Raw genomic sequence first — 22,158 nt, 5'->3', positions numbered from 1 at the left:
ATGGCTGTGCAAAGTTCTCACCAGTGATTTTTAAAACATTTTATATTTCTGGGTTCTTTTGTTTAAGAACATGGCAGTGTAGAAAGTTGTACTTGTTTTTTGGGGTCATAGTACATGCAAGACAACTTGTGCAAGGGTTAACAGGCCCAACAATTTTATATTTTGTCCCTCCAGCATGCAGCAGTCCCTAACGGTCCTTGTCCCTCGGGTCTGGCCATTCCTTAGACACACCATATCATCAGTCAGACGAGCCGCATTAGAGACCCTCTTTACCTTACTATCCAAAGCTGACCAGGTGGGTTTGTAAGGGAAAGATGCCAATAGAGCCTTATGCACTAGTCTAGATCTGAGAGGATTGGATAGGTGTAAGCATAAGGTAATAGCTCTGCCTTGCCCCCCCTGATGGGCTAGGGGAAAGTTTCACCATATTGTTTATACCAATCAAATCCTCTCAGATTTCAACAAGTAGGAGTCCATTTGAGATTGGGCCAGTGATTTGAAATGCTAAACTATGACTACAACTGTTTATACAATTTCGCTAATTTCATCACTGACGTCTGTTTTGTGGCGTTGCAGAGCTGCGCGCTATGGCTCAACCAGGTCCTGCAAGACATGCTCCGACACATCTTCCAGTCTTGCATCCTGGAGAGCAATCAGGAGATCCTGGACCTCATTCAAAAGGTTTGTCACACACGCTCTATCCAGGAGGTCATATATCCTGGCTGATGTTTTTAATAAGCGCATGTCTTGTAGGTGTGGACAGAGCTGCTGCGCCAGGCCCCTCAGCAGTACGTGGTGGCAGCCAGCTGTCCCTGGATGGGCGCCTGGCTCTGCCTGATGATGCAAGCCTCTCACATCCCCATAGACATCAACATGCTGCTGGAAGTCAAGGCTCGCTGCAAGGTGAGAGGGTGGTTACTCAGTTAGGACTGACCGTTACATCAGTTACAGGTTGTTGTATTCTCAAGTGTCCTTGTACTAATGTTACACAGGGCTTCTTTATGGGATAGGTTAATGTATATTCTCTGGTATGATGCAGTGATCCAGTTGTCTAAGGTCAGGCTCATTAGGCCACTTACATTTTTGTTAAATGTTTTGCAATGGAAAACAAATGTGTTTCTTATTGGACAACCTCAGATGCTACTAGTCTCTTCCGGACAGTTATTTTCCGTTTCGTGCCACTGACCACTTCCCAGGCTTTGACGCATGTGTTCTCTGATTTGACAGGAGAAGGCCGGAGGTAAGCCTCGCCAGGGAGCCTTGGTTCAGGTGAAGGAGACTGTTCAGGAGTATATCGCTGGGGCGGAAACTGTGACCGAGGACCCAATTACGCGGGACTATGTGGTGACACGGGCTCGCCTCATGGCTGCAAAGTTAGTCCCTCTCTTTCTATTATTCTGCATCTAATTTTGATCCCTTGCGATATTGACGAAAAACTGAGTTGACGCTATTGTTGGATCCTGAGAGACAAAGATTTAAAAACCCAACGCAGCACTGTATGGTTTCTGCAGCCATACAAACTGAAACTTGTGTTCTCTTGACAAAAGACAAGAAAAAAAGAAACGATGGTGGAATTGTGACAAATCCAGTTACAACATTTGCACTAAGTTACTATGAATGCCTAACAATCTATTTTTCTATTCAGACTGTTGGGGGCCTTGTGTCGGTGTATGTGCGACCCGCAAGTCAACTCATCCTCACAGGACATCCGACCGGCTGAGTCGCTGGGCCAGCTGCTCCTCTTCCACCTCAACTCCAAGTCTGCCCTGCAGCGCATCGCTGTGGCCCTGGTCCTCTGTGAGTGGGCTGCTGTGCAGAAGGTAGAACCTGAGTCTGTTTTTGTAATTGTTCTGTTTGGATAGGAGTTCACCATAATGCTGCCAGGATTTATTTCAGAAAGGCCTTTATGGCCGGGATTCAAACAAACTCGTGTAAACTTCCCGTGTAGGCCGATTTAGTCACTTCTGCTTGAGCCGACATCTGAAGGTGTGTGTAAAGTTGAAGTCGGAAGTTTACATACGCCTAGGTTTGAGTCAGTAAAACTTGTTTTTCAACCACTCCACAAATTTCTTGTTAACAAACTTTTTGGCAAGTTGTTTAGGACATCTACTTTGGGCATGACACAAGTCATTTTTCCAACAATTGTTTACAGACTATTATTTCACTTATAATTCACTGTATCACAATTCCAGTGGGTCAGAAGTTTACATACACTAAGTTGACTGCTTTAAACAGCTTGGAAAATTCCCAAAACTTTCATGGCTTTAGAAGCTTCTGATAAGCTAATTGACATCATTTGAGTCAATTGGAGGTCCCGTGTGGCTCAGTTGGTAGAGCATGGCGCTTGCAACGCCAGGGTTGTGGGTTCATTCCCCACGGGGGGACCAGGATGAATATGTATGAACTTTCCAATTTGTAAGTCGCTCTGGATAAGAGCGTCAGCTAAATGACTTAAATGTAAATGTAAATGTACCTGTGGATGTATTTCAACGCCTACCTTCAAACTCAGTACCTCTTAGCTTGACATCATGGGAAAATCTAAATAAATCAGCCAAGACCTCAGAAAAAAATTGTAGACCTCCACAAGTCTGGTTCATCCTTGAGAAATTTCCAAATGCCTGAAGGTACCACGTTCATCTGTACAAACAGTAGTATGCAAGTATAAACACCATGGGACCATGCAGCCGTCATACCGCTCAGCAAGGAGACGCGTTCTGTCTCCTCAAGATGAACGTACTTTGGTGCGAAAAGTGCAAATCAATCCCAGAACAGCAAAGGACCTTTAAGATGCTGGAGGAAACGGGTACAAAAGTATCTATATCCACAGTAAAAAGAGTCCTATATCGACATAACCTGAAAGGCCGCTCAGCAAGGAAGAAGGCAGTGCTCCAAAACCGCCATAAAAAAGCCAGACTACGGTTTGCAACTGCACATGGGGACAAAGATTGTACTTTTTGGAGAAATGTCCTCTGGTCTGATGAAACAAAAATAGAACTGTTTGGCTATAATGACCATTGTTATGTTTGGAGGAAAAAGGGGGAGGCTTGCAAGCTGAGGAACACCATCCCAACTGTGACGCATGGGGGTGGCAGCATCATGTTGTGGGGTTGCTTTGCTGCAGGAGGGACTGGTGCACTTCACAAAATAGATGGCATCATGAGGGAAGAAAATGTGTGTGTATATGTATATATATATATATATTGAAGCAACATCTCAAGACATCCGTCAGGAAGCTTGGTCGCAAATGGGTCTTCCAAATGGACAATGACCCCAAGCATACTTCCAAAGTTGTGTCAAAATAGCTTAAGGACAACACAGTCAAGGTATTGGAGTGGCCATCACAAAGCCCTGACCTCAATCCTATAGAACATTTGTGGGCAGAACTGAAAAAGCATGTGCGAGCAAGGAGGCCTAAACCTGACTCAGTTACACCAGCTCTGTCAGGAGGAATGGGCCAAAATTCACCCAACTTATTGTGGGAAGCTTGTGGAAGGCTACCTGAAACATTTGACCCAAGTTAAACAATTTAATGGCAATGCTGCCAAATACTAATTGAGTGTATGTAAACATCTGACCCACTAGGAATGTGATGAAAGAAATAAAAGCTGAAATAAATCACTCATTTTTCTGACACATCACGTTCTTAAGTGGTTATCCTAACTGACCTAAGACTGGGCATTTTTACTATGATTAAATGTCAGGAATTGTGAAACTGAGTTGAAATGTTTTTGGCTAAGGTGTATGTTAACTTCTGACTTCCAACTGTATATATCCAGCCGTATATTCGCAAACTGTTTCATTGACTCCACCCCCCCCCCCCCCCCCACTTCTCGCCTCAGGAGTGTCAGGTGGTGTCAGCCTTGGTCCAGCCTCGCCTCTTAGGCATCCTGTCAGAGCAGCTGTACTACGACGAGATCGCAATTCCCTTCACACGCATGCAGAACGAGTGTAAGCAGCTCATCTCCCTGCTGGCCGACGCTCAGATCGACGTGCGCGACCGCCTCAACTGCAGTGTTTTCACCATCGACCAGGCCAGCGAACTGGTGAGAACACTCTATAAAATAATGGTCCTCTAAAGTGGTCTCTCAGTTGGTAGAGCATGGTACGGTTGTGAGGCCGGTTGGACGTACTGCCACATTCTCTAAAACAACATTTGAGGCAGGTTATGGTAGAGAAACATTTAATTCTCTGGCAACCGCTCTGGTGGACATTCCTGCAGTCAGCATGCCAATTGCGCGCTCCCTCAACTTGAGACAACTGTGGCATTGTGTTGTGACAACTGCACACTTTAGTGTCCTTTCATTGTCTCCAGCGCAAGGTGCACCTGTGTGATCATGCTGTTTAATCAGCTTCTTGATATGCCACACCTGTCAGTTGGATGGATTATCTTGTAGAAATGCTGGGATTTGACTGCCTTAATGACTCGTGACTTCCAGTGTGGCAGTAATACGGTCACCGCAACAGCCCTAACCAACACTTTACATGTTGCGTTCATATTTTTATTCTGTGTGGCTAAAAAAACTGACCCCGTGGAGTTTGAAGGTGGCCAGTGGATGGCCCAGAGGTTAGAGGCAGACCTGTAGCCGGAGGGTCGGCGGTTAGAATCCTGCATCGGGCACTATAGAGGTCTGAGCTGGCAGGAGCAGAACTATTTCTGTTCTGAATCAATAAACAACTGAATCAACAATGTCAGTTGAACACTGGATTTGGCTGCCACGTGATATACTGAACAAAAATATGAAACAAAGTGTTGGTTTCATGATCTGAAATTTAAAGACCCTAGAAATGTTCCATATGCACAAAAAGCTTATTTCTCTCAAACTCTGGGCACAAATTTGTTTCTGTTAGTGAGCTTTTCTACTTTTCGAAGATAATACATCCAACTGACAGGTGTAGAATAGCAAGAATCTGATTAAACAGTGTGATCATTACACAGGTGGGGGACAATAAAAGGCCACTCTAAAATGTGCAGTTTTGTCACACAGCACGATGCCAGATGTTTCAAGTTGAGGAAGTGTGCAATTGGCATGCATGGGGGGGTTTGTTTGTCTGTAATGAAGCCTTTTTGTGGGGGAAAAACTCATTCGGAGTGGCTGGGCCTGGCTCCCCAGTGGCTGCACCCCCAGCCCAGTCATGTGAAATCCATGAAATGTATTTCAATTGACTGATTTTCCTTGTGAACTGTAAGTCAGTAAAATCGTTGTTGCGTTTTTATATATTTTTGTAAAGTATACAGTTAGATTCCAGACATAAGGACAGATTTTTCTCCGCAACCCACCCGTATAGAATTGTTCCGAAAGCTGATATGTGACCTGTCAAATAACTTGCCTGGCTTCTACCTCTGAGGATTTAGAGCTTGAGGTAGTCGGCTCATACAAATACTTGGGAGTATGGCTAGACGGTACACTGTCCTTCTCTCAGCACATATCAAAGCTGCTAAGCATTGAAAATGTATGAGGTAAGATTTTCTTTAGGAATCTAGTAGACTAAAAGTAAGTTTCCAACAATATAAATAGGAAAGTACAGATCAAGTGTCTTTACTTAAGTACTTTACACCACTGTCTACATTCATACAGTTTCTTGACTGTACTAGAGGTCGACAGATTAATCGGAATGGCCGATTTCAAGTTTTCATAACAATCGGTATTTTTGGATGCCTATTTTTTTTGTTACTCCTTAATTTAACTAGGCAAGTCAGTTAAGGACACATTCTTATTTTCAATGACGGCCTAGGAACGGTGGGTTAACTGCCTTGTTCAGGGGCAGAACGACAGATTTTTACCTTGTCAGCTCAGGGATTCAATCTTGCAACCACTAACCACCTGCCTCACGAAGAGCCTGCCTGTTACGCGAATGCAGTAAGAAGCCAAGGTAAGTTGCTAGCTAGCATTAAACTTATCTTATAAAAAAACAATCAATCATAATCACTAGTTATAATTATACATGGTTGATATTACTAGTTTATCTAGCGTGTCCTGCGTTGCATATAATCGATGCGGTGCACATTCGCGATTTAAAAGGACTGTCGTTGCTCCGTGTACCTAACCATAAACATCAAAACCTTTCTTAAAATCAATACACAGAAGTATATATTTTTAAAACTGCATATTTAGCTCAAAGAAATCCAGGTTAGCAGGCAATATTAACCAGGTGAAATTGTGTCACTTCTCTTGCGTTCATTGCACACAGTCAGGGTATATGCAACAGTTTGGGCCGCCTGGCTCATTGCAAACTAATTTGCCAGACTTTTACGTAATTATGACAACATTGAAGGTTGTGCAATGTAACAGGAATATTTAGACTGATGGATGCCACCCGTTAGCTAAAATACGGAACAGGTCCGTATTTCACTGAAAGAATAAACGTTTTGTTTTCGAGATGATAGTTTCCGGATTTGACCATATTAATGACCTAAGGCTCGTATTTCTGTGTGTTATTATGTTATAATTAAGTCTATGATTTGATAGAGCAGTCTGACTGAGCGACGGTAGGCACCAGCAGGCTCGTAAGCATTCATTCAAACAGCACTTTCGTGCGTTTTGCCAGCAGCTCTTGTTTGACTTCAAGCCTATCAACTCCCGAGATTAGGCTGGTGTAACCGATGTGAAATGGCTAGCTAGTTAGCGGGGTGCACGCTAATAGCGTTTCAAACGTCACTCGCTCTGAGACTTGGAGTAGTTGTTCCCCTTGCTCTGCATGGGTAACGCTGCTTCGAGGGTGACTGTTGTCGATGTGTTCCTGGTTCGAGCCCAGGTAGCGACGAGGAGAGGGATGGAAGCTATACTGTTACACTGGCAATACTAAAGTGCCTATAAGAACATCCAATAGTCAAAGGTATATGATATACAAATTGTATAGAAAGAAATAGTCCTATAATTACTATAATAACTACAACTTCTTACCTGGGAATATTGAAGACTCATGTTAAAAGGAACCACCAGCTTTCATATGTTCTGAGCACGGAACTTAAACGTTAGCTCTCTTACATGGCACATATTGCACTTTTACTTTCTTCTCCAACTCTTTGTTTTTGCATTATTTAAACCAAATTGAACATGTTTCATTATTTATTTGAGGCTAAATTGATTTTATTGATGTATTATATTAAGTTAAAATAAGTGTTCATTCACTATTGTTGTAATTGTCATTACAAATAAATGTAAAAAAATCGGCCGATTTAATCGGTATCGGCTTTTTTTTGGCCCTCCAATAATCGGTGTCGGCGTTAAAAAATCATAATCGGTCGACCTCTACTGAGTACAGCTCGCTAATCACTGAAATGAAAGGTATGGATGTCCTTTGGGTGGTTGACTATTCTTGATACACACGGGAAACGTGTGTGTGGGGGGGGAACCCAGCAGCAGCGTTGCAGTTCTTGACGCGCCTGGCACTTACTATCATACCCCGTCAAAAAGCTTATTTTTTTTTTAAAGAAGGAAAAAAAAGGTATTGCCCATTCACCCTCTGAATGGCACACATACACAATCCATGTCTCGATGCTTATAAATCCTTTAACTTGTCTCCCCTTCATCTACGCTGATTGAAGGGGATTTAACATGTGACATCAATAAGGGATCATAGCATTCATCTGGTCAGTCTCATGGAAAGAGCAGGTGTTCCTAGTGTGTTGTACACTCAATGTATTGTGTGGCGGGGGCAAACATAAGCTCTGCACATGGACAAATTAGGAATGTCTCAGCACCACACAACAGACCGTTCCCTGCTGCATACGTGGCTGGTAGCCTAGGCCATGTCTTCCTCACCGCTTGCGTAATTGAATTCTCAACACCAGGTCCTGGGTTTGTAAAAATGTTTTATCTTGATTTTTAAAACACTTTCCGACTTGCTGTATAGTTGTTCTGAACTGCGGGACGACCCACGGGTAAAAATGTTTTCATATCATCCGCCAGCTAATTTTTGTGCAAGGGACTGGGTATCTGACCCAATGCAGGACTCTACGGTTCAGTTTAAGCTCAGTGGGGATAACTTATTATATTGGACAGAACTGCGGCACCTTGTGCTCTCTTTTAGCGAAGTTGACGATGACACTATTAAGATTGAGAGGAGCACTCTGTTACTCTAGTGCTTTGTGGGGCGTGTTTACTTGTCTGGGTAGAAGGCCATGGCCCTGTGCCTGTCTGCCACGGAGTCATAAAGGTGTGACGGCATCATGTTAGAGAGACAGATGGCAGTGTGATAATATTGACTCTTGTCTGGTCCTTTCTCACTATCACCGTTCCTGTTCCACTGGTTGGGAGCAAAAAACAAACCTAGCCTAGGAGAAGGTTGCTGCTAATACTAAAGCTATGGACAGACCAGTAGGATTGTCGAGTGTCTGGCGTAATTTGCAATCCAAGTACAAACAGATTCTACATGTTGTAACGACTCGCTAGGCGTGGCTGGTAGGATCGCAACAATGACAAGTCCAACACGCGGGAGTATAACCTTTAGTTATACTAGTTGGTCTGCTTACCAGCTTCACTTGTTGTCCAGTCACTACTTCCTGTGGAACACAATGTCCAGGGCTTCAAACAAATATCTGTAGAGATCAGCCTCTGGCGTCCAGCTAGGAGCTCTCCCGTGCTGAACTCAAGCAGCACCTTAAATTTCCCAGGTGCGTTGCAGCCTAACAAGGCTGAGTGGCCTCCGGTGTGGGCGTAGCCTTGGAGCCTAGCTTGCTGCAGCCTGCAATGCTGGTTGTGGGGTGTGGCTGACGCTCCAAACAGTGGCTTTCCACGCCCACCGGCGGGCGGGTGGTCTCTAACACACCACGTGAACAAATGGCGAACGAACGGCCCCCTACTGTACAGACTTGACAATCGATCTGGCGCTTTTTATTAAATTTAGTGAAGCGTACTCCCATGTTTCTACCACATTGGTTACAGTGCATTCGGAAAGTATTCAGACCCCTTCACTCTTTCCACATTTGTTACATTATAGCCTTCTAAAATGTATGTTAAATAAATCATATTTCTCATCAATCTACACACTACCCATAATGACAAAGCAAAAACAGTGCTTTAGAAATGTTTGCAAATATGTAGGCCTGGGCAATTATTTTCCATGGAGGGCGACATTGGAATATATTTTTGCCATCGCGGGCCAGAATCATATTACAGGATTATACATCATGTGTATGACTGACTGATTATCTACTGTAAATCACATCCAGATATGCTACTTTTATAACATGCACAGAAATAAACCACATCCATGTTCTCCTTTTGGTAGGTATTTTCATTATTAACAATGCAATGAACTACACGGAGGGAAAAGTACACTGCATTCAGCACCTCGGATAGAACTCTTGTTAACGGGTATGCACAAAAACACGAGAGCTCAACATTACATTTATACTACTCAATCAGTGTGAGGAGTGAAGTCTTTGATGGGCATTGACTAGAGCAGTGAAGTCGGGTATAGTTTCTGATGTCACTATGCGCAGGAATGCTGAGAGGTGAGTCCGTAGAAGATGATCTGTGCCTTGTTGTTTCATCACTGAAAATGTATGTCCATATACATAGGATGACCCAAACAGTACAAACATCTTCTGAGCATGACTCTTTGGAAAGTTTTGTTCATCGAGATGCATAGAACCTCGTCAGTGACATTGTTTTGAATAGTTTATCAATCTTCAGTCTGACTCAGTGATTGGAAAACTCAAGTTGCAGGTCAGTGGGAGCGTTATCCACATTGAAGGTGAAAGGAGAGGAAACCAACCATGTCATTTTCTAACACTTTGAAATCCTCAATGACGAGAACTCACCGTTTGCTCAAAGCACTCAGCAGCGATTGAATACTTCTCCCGCTGGTCATCTGATAGGGAACAGACTAGTGTCGGAAGGTGGGTGAGATTGTTGGCTTCTACTTGGCGGGTCAGGAGTAGTTTTCTCTTGAAGGCTGTACATCTGATGTGCAAAAACGCCCTTCCCTTGTAGTTTGGAACTCAGTTCATTCATGAGGGCCATGATGTCCACGGTGAAGGCAAAATCAGCCAACCATTCTTTATCTTGCAGTTGAGTGAAATCCACATTTTCCTTTCATTTGCAAAAACTCACCAATCTCCGACTTCAGGTCCCACACCCTTTTTAAGCACCTTTCCCAAACTCAGCCATCTCACATTTGTGTGATAGGGGAGATCTGCATAACCCAACTGTCTCGTCAAATTTTAGACTGTATCCACAACATGGCTCATTTTCAGAACACATTTACAGAGCACCTGATGAATAATGCAATGCAGGAAAATACTTTTCTGATCTGGGTTCAGCTCAGCTACTTAATCTTGTATACTTTTGAAAAGGCCAACGTTTTTTCCTATCAAATTTGGACACCTATCAGTGGTCACACTGGATAACGTTTCAAAACTCAGTCCCAGCTTTGCCACACACTTATTAACCACCTCCAATAAATATTTCCCTGTGCAAGCTCATCTGTAATTAAGATATCTGGGGTTATGCCTCACAAGAATATCAACAACTGCGCAGTGTCACGTGCATCACTGCTTTCATCCAGGGTCAAGGATAAATAGGTGAAATCTGTTAGTCTTTCAACTGTTCCATATTCTTTGCAATGTCCTCAACCCACTGTGTCACTGTTCATCTTGACAGGGGAAACATTTTCAAACAGCTGCTTTCTTGTCGGGGCAGAGTCAAACATTCTTTAATGAATTTGCCCTCAGCGACTGGTTTGCTATGTTTAGCAATTTTGTGGGACAGTACATAGCTAGCTCTCGCAATTCTGTTTGCTGAATGCAGTTTTGTTGAAAGTCCTTGCTGCTTTTGCAACTCTTTCGATGCACTTGCCCTCTGCTCTGAAGACATTATTGCTATTTTTCTGCATGCTTTGTCTGGAAGCGTCGGGACAAGTTGTAGTCTTTCAAGACATGGATGCTCTCTGCACACAGTTTTCACTGATACCTCAAATATTTCGATCTCCACTGGAACACCCTACGTTCATTGGCTATCCTTTTTCTTTGAACTCATTTTTGCTCAATTTCTAGCTAGCTACTATTTGGAACTGTGATGTCAGTCACTGTCTGTCCTCGTGCAGTTATTTATACGTGCCTTCAACCGCATGTGGGACATTTATTTTGGAGTTATCATTACACAAAGGCAAGTATTCATTGGGCTTTTCATTTGAATAACATACGTTTTTCAAAACTTGACTCGCAAATTCTTCATGTGATCTGAGCATGATTCTGCGGGCTGTGTAACTAGCACATTTACATGAGTATTCAGACCCTTTACTCGGTACTTTGACGCAGCGATTCCAGCCTCGAGTCTTCTTGGGTATGACACTACAAGCTTGGCACACCTGTATTTGGGGAGCTTCTCCCATTTCTCTGCAGATCTTAAGCTCTATCCGGTTGGATGGGCAGTGTCGCTGCACAGCTATTTTCAGGTCTCTCCAGAGATGTTCGATCAGGTTCAAGTCCGGGCTCTGGCTGGGCCACTCAAGAACATTCAGAGACTTGTCCCGAAACCACTTCTACGTTGTCTTGGCCTAGTGCTTAGGGACGTTGTCCTGTTGAAAGGTGAACCTTTGCCCCAGTCTGAGGTCCCTGAGCGGTCTGGAGCAGGTTTACATCAAGTATCTCTCTGTACTTTGCTTCGATCCTGACTAGTCTCCCAGTCCCTGCTGCTGAAAAACCATCTCCACAGCATGATTCTGCCACCACCATGATTCACCATAGGGATGGTGCCAGGTTTCCTCAAGACGTGACACTTGGAATTCAGGCCAAAGAGTTCAATCTTGGTTTAATCAGACCAGAGAATCTTGTTTCTCATGGTCTGATTAGTCTTTGGGTGCCTTTTGGCAAACTTCAAGCGGGCTGTCATGTGCCTTTTTTACTGAGGAGTGGCTTCCGTCTGGCCGCTCTACCATAAAGGCCTGATTGGTGGACGGCTGCAGAGATGTCCTTCTGGAAGGTTCTCCCATCTCCAGAGGAACTCTGGTGCTCTGTCAGTGACCATTGGGTTCTTGGTCACCTCCCTGACCAAGGCCTTCTCCCCTGATTGCTAAGTTTGACCGTGTGGCCAGCTCTTGGACGAGTCTTGGTGGTTCATAACTTCTTCCATTTAAGATTGATGGAGGCATATGTGTTCTTGGGGACCTCCAATGCTGTAGAAATGTTTTGGTACCCTTCCCCAGATCTGTGTCTTGACACAATTCTGTCTCGGAGCTCTACGGACAATTCCTTTGACCGCATGGCTTGGTTTTTGCTCTGACATGCACTGTCAACTGTGGGACCTTATATAGACAGGTGTACTTTTCCAAATCATGTCCAATCAATTGAATTTACCACAGGTGGACACCAAGTTGTAGAAACATCTCAAGGATGATCGATGGAAACAGGATGCACCTGAGCTCAATTTTGAGTCTTATAGCAAATGGTCTGAATACTTATGTAAAGGTATTTGTTTAATTTTTAATAGATTTGCACACACATAAATAAACCTGCTTTCGCTTTGTTATTGTGTAGATTGAGGGAAAGTAATTTAATCCATTTTGGAAAATGGGCTGTAATGTAAGTGGGAAAAAAAGGTGTTTAAATACTTTCTGAATGCAGTCTATTGATTCACTGGCCACATTCTCAATACAGATTAAATGTAGCATCAAAGTTGGACTCTGTAGTCATTACATTCATGTTGTATAAAATTACATTTTCCCATCTATTTTGGTTCTTGAAAGATTGTTTTGTAAGGTGATTCATTTTATTTGCCTCAGTCCGTCCATTCTCTATCAGACTTCGTCAGTTCCATTTCCCTAAACCCCAGGATTCGAAATGGAATAGGACTATAGACCCTATTGAGGTTAATAGAGGCTAAACTCCCTTTTATAGAACTATGACAAACCCATGAATGTAACTACTCTTCTCCATCCTTTGCTCTTCCCTCGATCTCTATAGGTGACCACCATCTTCACCGAGTCCACCGTGGGTCTGAACATGAAGTCCAAACAGTTTCAGCCACTGGATGGCAAGCGTCAGCAGACCCAGTCCACGGTGGACGAGACCAGTGTGGAGTGGCAGCAGCTGCACCTGCGAGTCCACATGTTCACCGCCTGCGCCGTGGTCAACTTGCAGGTAGGGATGGGTGTGTCGACAATACTGCTGATACCGGCAACATGAGCGATACCGTATGCATTAAACAGAGGTCAGGGTTTCCGGACATTTGACCGGCAGCATTTTAAATTTACTGGACTTTTTTTTTAACACATTTTCCGGATCCATATGTAATGGTTGTACAACCTGATTAGGGCTTCCACCCACAGTGCTCAGAATGCCAGAAATCACATTTAGTTTATGGTAATTCATCTTAACAGAACATGCAATGGTGTCATTTTTACCCAATTCTGATGAGAAATTTGAAGATGTTAGAATACGTAGGCATTGAGTCCATAAGACTAGGGGATAAATAAACTCATTCATTCCCAATAGGACACTACAGCAGAAATCATGATTTGGCCACAGGATCGTTAGCTTTTTGTTTTAAATCGCATAGTCTACAGTCAGAAGGGCGCACAACGAAAAATACATTAAATTACAGCTCTAAAATCAATCAAGGATAGAGTGTGGTTGTTGCACATCCAGCTGGCTGTCCTCTTTAGTCAGGCAGAATGACAGACCAGAGCGCGCAGCAAATACCACATAGATTATTGTTGAGTTGCGACTGTCCTTGCAAAGCAGAGACCCAGCCAAGTGTGTGTATATAGCAATATTTAAAATACAAACACTTTATTTTTTATTTTTTTCACTCAACTTGAGTTAAAAGTACCCTGTCTTATTGAGCCCAGTGAAGAGCATAGGCCGTAGACAGTGACTACGCATACTCAACGGGGATTCTATTGGGTCTGGCCAATAATTCTCTCCAGGTTAGATGGATATCATTGTATTGATTTGTCTCCTCATTTCGTAGGCTACCCTGTTTTTTTTTGGTATTAAAAGATTCTGGTACTGTCTCCAGTCATATAAAATGTAGTAGAATTGCATGAAATGTGTTAATGAAAGGCCAACATTTTCCTTTGCTATAGCCTGCCTACTCTGCCACTACACACTGCATTGAACAGTTTATTTTTTTGCAAACGTTTGTTTTATATTAGCCTAAATTGACTGTCTTACATAAGTCTGCAAATGCGAGGATGCATGGAATGCTTTATTATAATGGTGAAAATTTGCTGCCCTAAACTTGAAATCCACGTGCTGTTATTATAACAGTCCGCATTTACTTTTCCACAGCCAACAAGATGAGGAACACGTAGTAAACTCACTAGCCTAACCCCCATACACAGTTGGCGCCGACCGACATGGAAGCTCTGCTTCTAGCTCCTAAGCAACTTTGCAGTATTTTGTTTTTATTACTTTTTACATTATCCCAGAACATTTTTTTGTTACATACAGACGGGAAAAAATGTTGTATATCAGAGCGGCGGTAACTCACCCGCATTTACGACCAGGAATACGACTTTCCTAAATTGAATTCTTTGTTCGTACCCCCCGGGGCAATTGAACATATCCCAGAGTCTGCTCTAAGTCGCCATTGGCGGCGAAGAGGTATTCGGAGTGGACTTCAAGTCTGACTCAAGAGGCGGGCACCCCATTCACCACTTCTGAGTATATTACTCGCTAATGTTCAGTCTCTGAACAATAAAGTAGACGAGGTCAGGGCTGGATCTCCTTCCAGAGAGACATCAGGGACTTTAACATACTCTTGTTTCACAGATATACTGTCCCCGTCCATACAGCGAGCTGGGTTCTCAGTTCATCGCGCAGACAGGAATAAAGAACTCTCCGAGAAGAAGGCGGGAGTGTATGATGCATAATTAACTACTCATGGTGTGATTGTGGTAACATACAGAAACTTAAGTCCTTTTGTTCACCTGACCTAGAATACCTCACAATCAAATGCCCACCGTATTACCTCCCAAGAGAATTTCTTCGGTTATAGTCACAGCCGTGTATATTCCCCCTCAAGCTGATACCACGACGGCCCTCAAGGAACTACACTGGACTTTATGCAAACTGTAAACCACATCCTGAGGCCGCATTTATTGTAGCTGGGGATTTTAACAAAGCACATTTGAGGAAAATGCTACCGAAGTTCTATCAACACATTGACTTTAGTACTCGCTGAGGAAAAACACTAGATCCCTGTTACTCACCTTTTCGAGATGCCTACAAGGCCCTCCCTTTGGCAAATCAGATCGACTCTATTTTGCTCCTCCCTTCGGTACGGGTACTTCCTGTGAGTTTCTGCCTAAGGTCTATTCAACGCTGGTCTGACCAATTGGAATCCATGCTTCAAGATCATTTTGATCACACGGACTGGGATAAGTTTCCCGGGTAACCTCTAAGAATAACATTGACGCTTACACGGACACGATGACTGAGTTCATCAGGCAGTGTATAGGGGTTGTTGTTCCCACAGAGATTAAGACCTACACAAACCAGAAACCGTGGATAGAAGGCAGCATTCGTACAAAACAAAGCGCGAACCATCGCATTTAACCATGGCAAGGTGACTGGATATATGGTTGAATACGAACAGTGTAGTTATTCCCTCCGTAAGGCAATCATGCAGGCAAAACCTAGTCGCAATTCAACGGCTCAGACACGAGACGTATGTGACAAAGGGAAAACCAGCCACGCCGTGGACACTGTCTTGATCCCAGACAAGCTCAAATCAAATCCTTCGCCCGCTTTGAGGATCACACATTGCCTCCGACGCGGCCTGCTCCCAAGGACTGTGGGCTCTCGTTCTCCATGGCCGACATGAGTAAGACATTTAAGCGTGTTAACCCTCGCAAGGCTGCCGGCCCAGACGGCATCGCTAGCCGCATCCTCAGAGAATGTGCAGAACAGTTGGCTGGATTGTGTACGGACACTGGATTGTGTACGGACATATTCAATATCTCCCTATCCCAGTCGGCTATCCCCACTTGCTTCAAGATGTCCACCACTGTTCCTGTACCCAAGAAAGCAAAGGTTACTGAATTGAATGACTTGCCCCGTAGCACTCACTTCTGTCATCATGAAGTGCTTTGAGGCTAGTTAAGGATCATATCACCTCTACCCTAGACCCACTTACATTTTCTTACAGCCCCAATAGATCAACAGATGCCATCGCACTGCACACTGCCCTATCCCATCTGAGGAATACCTACGTTAGAATGTTCATTGATTATAGCTCAGCCTTCAACACCATAGTACCCTCCAAGCTCCTCATTAAGCTCTGGGCCCTGAGTCTAAACCCCGCCCTGTGCAACTGGGCCCTGTACTCCCTGTTCACCCATGACTGCATGGCCACGGATGCCTCCAACTCAATCAAGTTGGCAGATGACACAACAGTAGTAGGCCAGATTACCATCAATGACATCAGCCTACAGGGAGGACGTAAGGGCCCTGGCAGATTGGGGCAAGGAAAATAACCTCTCTGTCAACAAAACGAAGGAGCTGATCGAGGAGTTCAGGAAACAGCTGAGGGAGCACGGCCCTATCCACATCGACAGGACCGCAGTGGAGAAGGTGGAAAGCTTCAAGTTCCTCGGTGAACACATCACAGACAATCTGAAATGGTCCACCCACACAGACAGTGTGGTGAAGGCGCAACAGCTGAAGAAATTTGGCTTGGCCCCTAAAACCCTCATACTTTTACACATGCACAATTGAGAGCATCCTGTCGGGCTGTATCATCGCCTGGTAGGGCCTGCAACCACAAGGCTCTTCTGAGTGGTGTGGTCTGCCCAATGCATCACCGGGGGCACTGCCTGCCCTCCAGGACACCTACAGCACCTGATGTCACAGGAAGGCCAAAAAGCTCATGAGGATTTCAACCACATGAGCCATGGCCTGTTTTTACCCCGCTATCATCCGGAAGGCGAGGTCAGTACAGGTGCATCAATGCTTGGACTGAGAGACTGGAAAAACAGCGTCTATCTCAAGGCCATCCGACTGAAGAGCCGGCTACCACCCGGCTACTCAACCCTGCACCTTAAAAGCTGCTGCCCTACAGTATATACATGGAATCACTGACTAGTTTTTATAATGTTTATATACTGCTTTACTCGTGTGTGTATATACTGTATTCTAGTGTATTTAGTCAATGCCACTCCGACAGTGCTTGGCCCAATATTTGTTTCTTAATTTGTGAATTGTTAGATACTACTGCACTGTTGGAGCTAGGAACAAGCATTTCTCCTTAACATCTGCTAAATATGTGTGACCAATAAAATATGATTTGATAGTAGGAAAGTTTACATAGTCTATTGGTCAGCTTGTCCTTTCTGTGTGAGAAAGAAATGGCATATTCCAAACAGACTCAGGGACATTTGGGATGATAGATCCCAAATTCATACAACCATTAGGCCTAGGCTACATCCCAAAAACGTGGCAAAAAGCTATGCGGCTCATACAACAAATCAGAACGGTTTAGCTTAATGTTGCTAAAGAGTTTCTTCACATAAGCGCACAAGGCATTAGGCTGCGTGCAAATCTTCGTTACGTAATGCAATTAGCGGGGAAAACACAATTTGTGAGGGGTTTAATTTGACAGATGACAATATCCCCTCTTTCTAAAAGATCTCTAAATATGCAACACGTAGCATGGGTTGCTAATATGGCTAGGATTGTGCCTTTGTCTACTGGACAATGAAGGTTGATTTTGAAAACCAATAGAATGAGGGGGAAAAAAGGCTACTTGTTTCAATGGTGTATATGGGAGTCTTTATAAAACAATTGCCTGCAAGTTTGGTTTGGCTAGGCTAATTAGAAGCAAGATAAGACATGCCTCGTGGTAAAACGTTCAGGTTTCAAACAAGTGTAGGTTTCCGGTTTAAAAATTCATACTGTCTCCAGCTCATTGCAAAGTGGTGTGACAGTTGAAGCTTGTTTATTTGCCTATGCACTTGAATTGCGAAGGGAAGCGTGCTTAAATTTACCAGTTGAGAAAAAAATTGATCTAGCTCTTAATCATAGCCATGTTTCTTTTTTACACACGATTGCCTTTAGAATTGTTGTGCAATGATTGGCCTTATTAAGGTACGTTTCACTCCAGTAGCAACAAACTGTTTGTGCTGTAGCAGCATCTAATGTGCAAAATTGACTGGTATTTCAATAAATGAATGGGATGAAATGCATTATTTCACTATGGGATAGTTAATTATTTAAAAAAATTACCAATTGACAGTCCGGGAATTGTTTTAATTATTTTCTGACAAAAGCCGACTTACCGGCTAATGGAAACACCGCCGGAAATGTTCTTGGTATCATATGGAAACAGGAATGTACCGCGTTATAAATCTGTCTTGTGTTAATTAGGCACCAAATGGACAAACAGACTGGGCTAGTCCAATAACACACTTTGTTTTCTCTCATCCCAACTTGCAGGCGCTGCCAGACAAGCTGAACCCGGTGGTGCGTCCTCTGATGGAGGCGGCTAAGCGGGAGGAGAATACCCTGGTGCAGGGCTATGCCGCCTCCTTTATTGCGAAGCTGCTGCAGCAGTGTGCTGGTAGGCAGCCATGTCCCAATTCCAAGATCGTCAAGAACCTGTGTTCATCGGTCTGCGTGGACCCCCTGCTCACGCCCTCCTCGGCCTGTCCGGTGTCCACGACTCAGGAGACTGCTAAAGGTATGGGATGGTAGATCTGGGTGATATAGACAGTCATATTGCGATAAATGTATTAATTTTGCTCGATAACAATAAAAATGTGTGGACAGTTGGGCATACTTTCCAGTAGCGGCAGGCAGGGCTCTGAAGTGCGACCAGTTTTTGGTCACGTATGCAAAGAATAATTTTGCTGTGCGACCTGGAGTTTTAATTTGGAAGCACTGTGCAACATGTTTGTCCCTTCTTTCAAGCCCTGAAATTAAAGATCCCAGAAATGTTGCATACGCACAAAGCTTATTTCTCTTAAATTTTGTGCACAAATTTGTTTACATCCCTGTTTGTGAGCATTTCTCCTTTGCCAAGATAATCCATCCACCTGACAGGTGTGGCATGTCAGGAATCTGATTAAACAGCATGATCATTACACAGGTGCACCTTGTGCTGGGGACAATAAAAGGCTACTCTAAAATGTGCAGTTTTGTGTCACAACACAATGCCACAGATGTCTGAAGTTGAGGGCGTGCAATTGGCATGCTGACAGCAGGAATGTCCACCAGAGCTGTTGCCAGAGAATTGAATGGTCATTTTTCAACCATATGCTGCCTCCAACATCATTTTAGAGAATTTGGCAGTACATAAATTTGCTAAAAATGTCTCATCCAGTTTTTGTTTTGTCATTATGGGGGTATTGTGTAGATTGGGGAAACAAAACATTTTAATCCACTTTAGAATAAGGCTGTAACGAGATGTGGAAAAAGTCAAGGTCTGAATACTTTTCCAAATGCACTATATATGTACAGTACCAGCCAAAGGTTTGGCCATCTACGCATTCCAGGGTTTTTCTTTATTTTTACTATTTTCTACATTATAGAATAATAGTGAAGACATATGGAATCTTGTAGTAACAAAGTGTTAAACAAATTTAAATGTACTGTATTTGAGATTCTTCGAAGTAGCCATCCTTTGCCTTGATGACATTGTTCAAAGGGTGGCTTCTTTGAACAATATCAAATATATTTTGATTTAACACTGGTTACTACATGATTCAAAGTGTTATTTCATAGTTTTGATGTCTTCAATATTCTATAATGTAGAACATAATAAAAAATAAAGAAACCCTTGAATGAGTAGGTGTCAACTTTTGACTGATGCTGTAATTGTAATTGTTGTAATGATCAGGTTTCGTTGTACAGATTGTTAGCTTTCATGCTTGCACCATTTACTCACTCAAATTGTTTAAAAAAACTAGAAGGCTAAAATCATGATTTGTTCAAACGGTAAAGTACATTATCCTTGTGATTCATGTAATGAAAGCGTCTACCTGTAGCTGTTTTCTCTGGTGTCTGCTGCTGTGTCACGCGAGCCTCTCCTTTCCCGGGGGGAAAAAATGCTCCGGGGGAGGAAGAAAAGTGTTCTGATTTTTGTATACATTTTTAAAAAATCAAATTGACTTAGTTGAAGAGGCGGTTTTCTGTAGGTATACTTTATTTATAAGCTCTACATTTTGAGCTCAATGGCTACTATTTTACAACCAAGATATTTGATATGGTTTTAAGATGCAGCACATGCGAAATGCGCATTGGTGATTTGCGTGGGAGGCTACAACTGCAACGTTTTTTGGGACTTTACAGTTACTGTTAGATTAATACATGGCTGCTAGCAGTGGGTATTATGTTTAGAGTTTGCGATTTAGCTGATGTGTTTTGAGTTTACACTTACTCGGGTGATAAATTGGCCTATGATATTTGTACACAAAGATGCAGGCGATCTATATTGGGAAAAAATATGAATAAATCAGACCATTCTGGAGCTCTATTTTAACATTAAAATAAAACACAGCCCAAATGCCTGATGCAATAACTAAATTATTGAATAACATCTCACTAGTATATTACATATTTGAATAAAACACTGACTTTATGAGATGATACAAATTGTCTAGTGTGGCAATGTAAAAAAAAAAACTAAATATAATTGGTGCAAACAAATCATGGGCAGGTGCCACCAAATGGGAAAATGTTAGTCTGGAGTCCTGTAATATTATTAATCACCTGAGGAAGTGTGAACTCTTAACACTTAGCTAGATTGTAAACTCTATGATCTCGTTGCTCGATAGCCATGCTGGCCAATTGATTAATCAATCAGTAATTGTCATGTCCTACAAAACAGTGCTAGGCCTAGGCTACTTGATGTTGGCCTAATCGGCGACAAGGGCGTGCTCTGCCCAGCGCTGCTCCGTGGGCGCATCAAAACCATACTACATAGCTTACGCCGGTTGTAAAGTGGTACCATGAACTCAATATTGAGAGGTGAGAAATAAAATCTGCGACTCTCCTCCTCTCAGTAAGTAGAACGAGTAGTTGGTTTGAAAACAATTTCCCTTCAATTGCATTTTGAGCAACGGTCATATGCTTGTGCTTATCTGAATGCATCTCCCTCCATTCGCACAGTGGGAGGAGTGAGTGGCTCGCTCACACAGCAGCCGAAACGGAGAAGGGCAGATGCTTTCATAGCAGGAATCAACATGATGCATAGGCTATTACTGTTGACCAAATAATGGTTTTAGAACAAACTCTTCTTGTAGTCCCATCCTGTTTCAGTAAATGATGAACACAACCCAGATTAAACCCTAACGATGTAGAAGCAGCCTGAAAAGGGTTCTCTCTTACATAAAAACCTATTACTCACTATGCTGTTTTCTCTACCATTCCTAGCTGGAATGTCGGAAAAAGAATGCATGCACCACGTGGTCAATAAGACCAAGGGCATCATCACCCTGTACCGCCACCAGAGGGCAGCATTTGCCATCACCAGCAAAAGGGGCCCCACCCCCAAAACCCCCAAGACACCCACCACTGAACTGCCCCCCGGCAGCACCATCACCACAGACACCGATGAGGTGGGTGACAGAGGGCGTGAACAGTTACCTGAACATTTACCTGTGACTGTTTTTAATTATTTTTTACTGCTTCAGAATAAAAAAAACAGTCTCGTCCAGAGAAGAGGCGCCGAGTTCTCTCTGATGACGGTTGCCAGGCACTTTGGCCAGGAGCTGACAGGGTCACTGCCCTACCTGTGGGAGTCCATGGTGGGACCTCTGAGGGCTGTGGTGGAGGACAATGAAGGCATAGGTATGCTACACTCATTAGATTGACATTTTAGTCATTTAGCAGACTCTCTTATCCAGAGCGACCTTACAGTTAGATCATATGGGTTATGTTATGTAAGTTATTAAGGTTAAGGTTATGTAAGGAGTGTCTAGTTGGCAGAAGAGAAGAAGGGACAAAGAAGGGACAAAGTGGGACAAAATAAGGACAGAAGAAAAGGGAAAGGGGACATTAAGGTGAAGCAGTCCTCTAAAGACACAAAAGACAATAATACAAGAAACAACACTTCTATTGCCTCTCCCTCTACGATACGCACTTCCGGGTTGGAGCGAGTAGTTGCATTCCGCTTTGCTCCACAGGTAGTATTACATTTCATTTCATTACAGTACAACAGTTTGATTTGTTTGATCTTAGCTGGCTACATAGCCGTCTTTGTATCCAAGATA

At 43.3% G+C, this 22,158-nt stretch overlaps 1 protein-coding gene across 1 annotated transcript in view; it reads left to right on the top strand.

The window, feature by feature from the left end:
* The window catches only part of LOC139570692 (TATA-binding protein-associated factor 172-like), a 67,389-nt gene that overhangs the window by 11,517 nt on the left and 33,714 nt on the right, over positions 1–22,158 (top strand). Inside the window, exons 14-23 of the mRNA XM_071392800.1 lie at positions 175–295; positions 577–681; positions 754–903; positions 1,228–1,373; positions 1,646–1,820; positions 3,840–4,043; positions 12,908–13,084; positions 18,383–18,626; positions 21,320–21,504; positions 21,580–21,736. Of these exons, the coding sequence (XP_071248901.1) occupies positions 175–295; positions 577–681; positions 754–903; positions 1,228–1,373; positions 1,646–1,820; positions 3,840–4,043; positions 12,908–13,084; positions 18,383–18,626; positions 21,320–21,504; positions 21,580–21,736 (1,664 nt within the window). The remainder of the gene's footprint in view (positions 1–174; positions 296–576; positions 682–753; positions 904–1,227; positions 1,374–1,645; positions 1,821–3,839; positions 4,044–12,907; positions 13,085–18,382; positions 18,627–21,319; positions 21,505–21,579; positions 21,737–22,158) is intronic.

Source organism: Salvelinus alpinus, chromosome 3, assembly GCF_045679555.1.
Source record: "Salvelinus alpinus chromosome 3, SLU_Salpinus.1, whole genome shotgun sequence".
Classification (NCBI taxonomy): Eukaryota; Metazoa; Chordata; class Actinopteri; order Salmoniformes; family Salmonidae; genus Salvelinus; species Salvelinus alpinus.
This window is presented reverse-complemented; position numbering and strand designations above follow the sequence as displayed.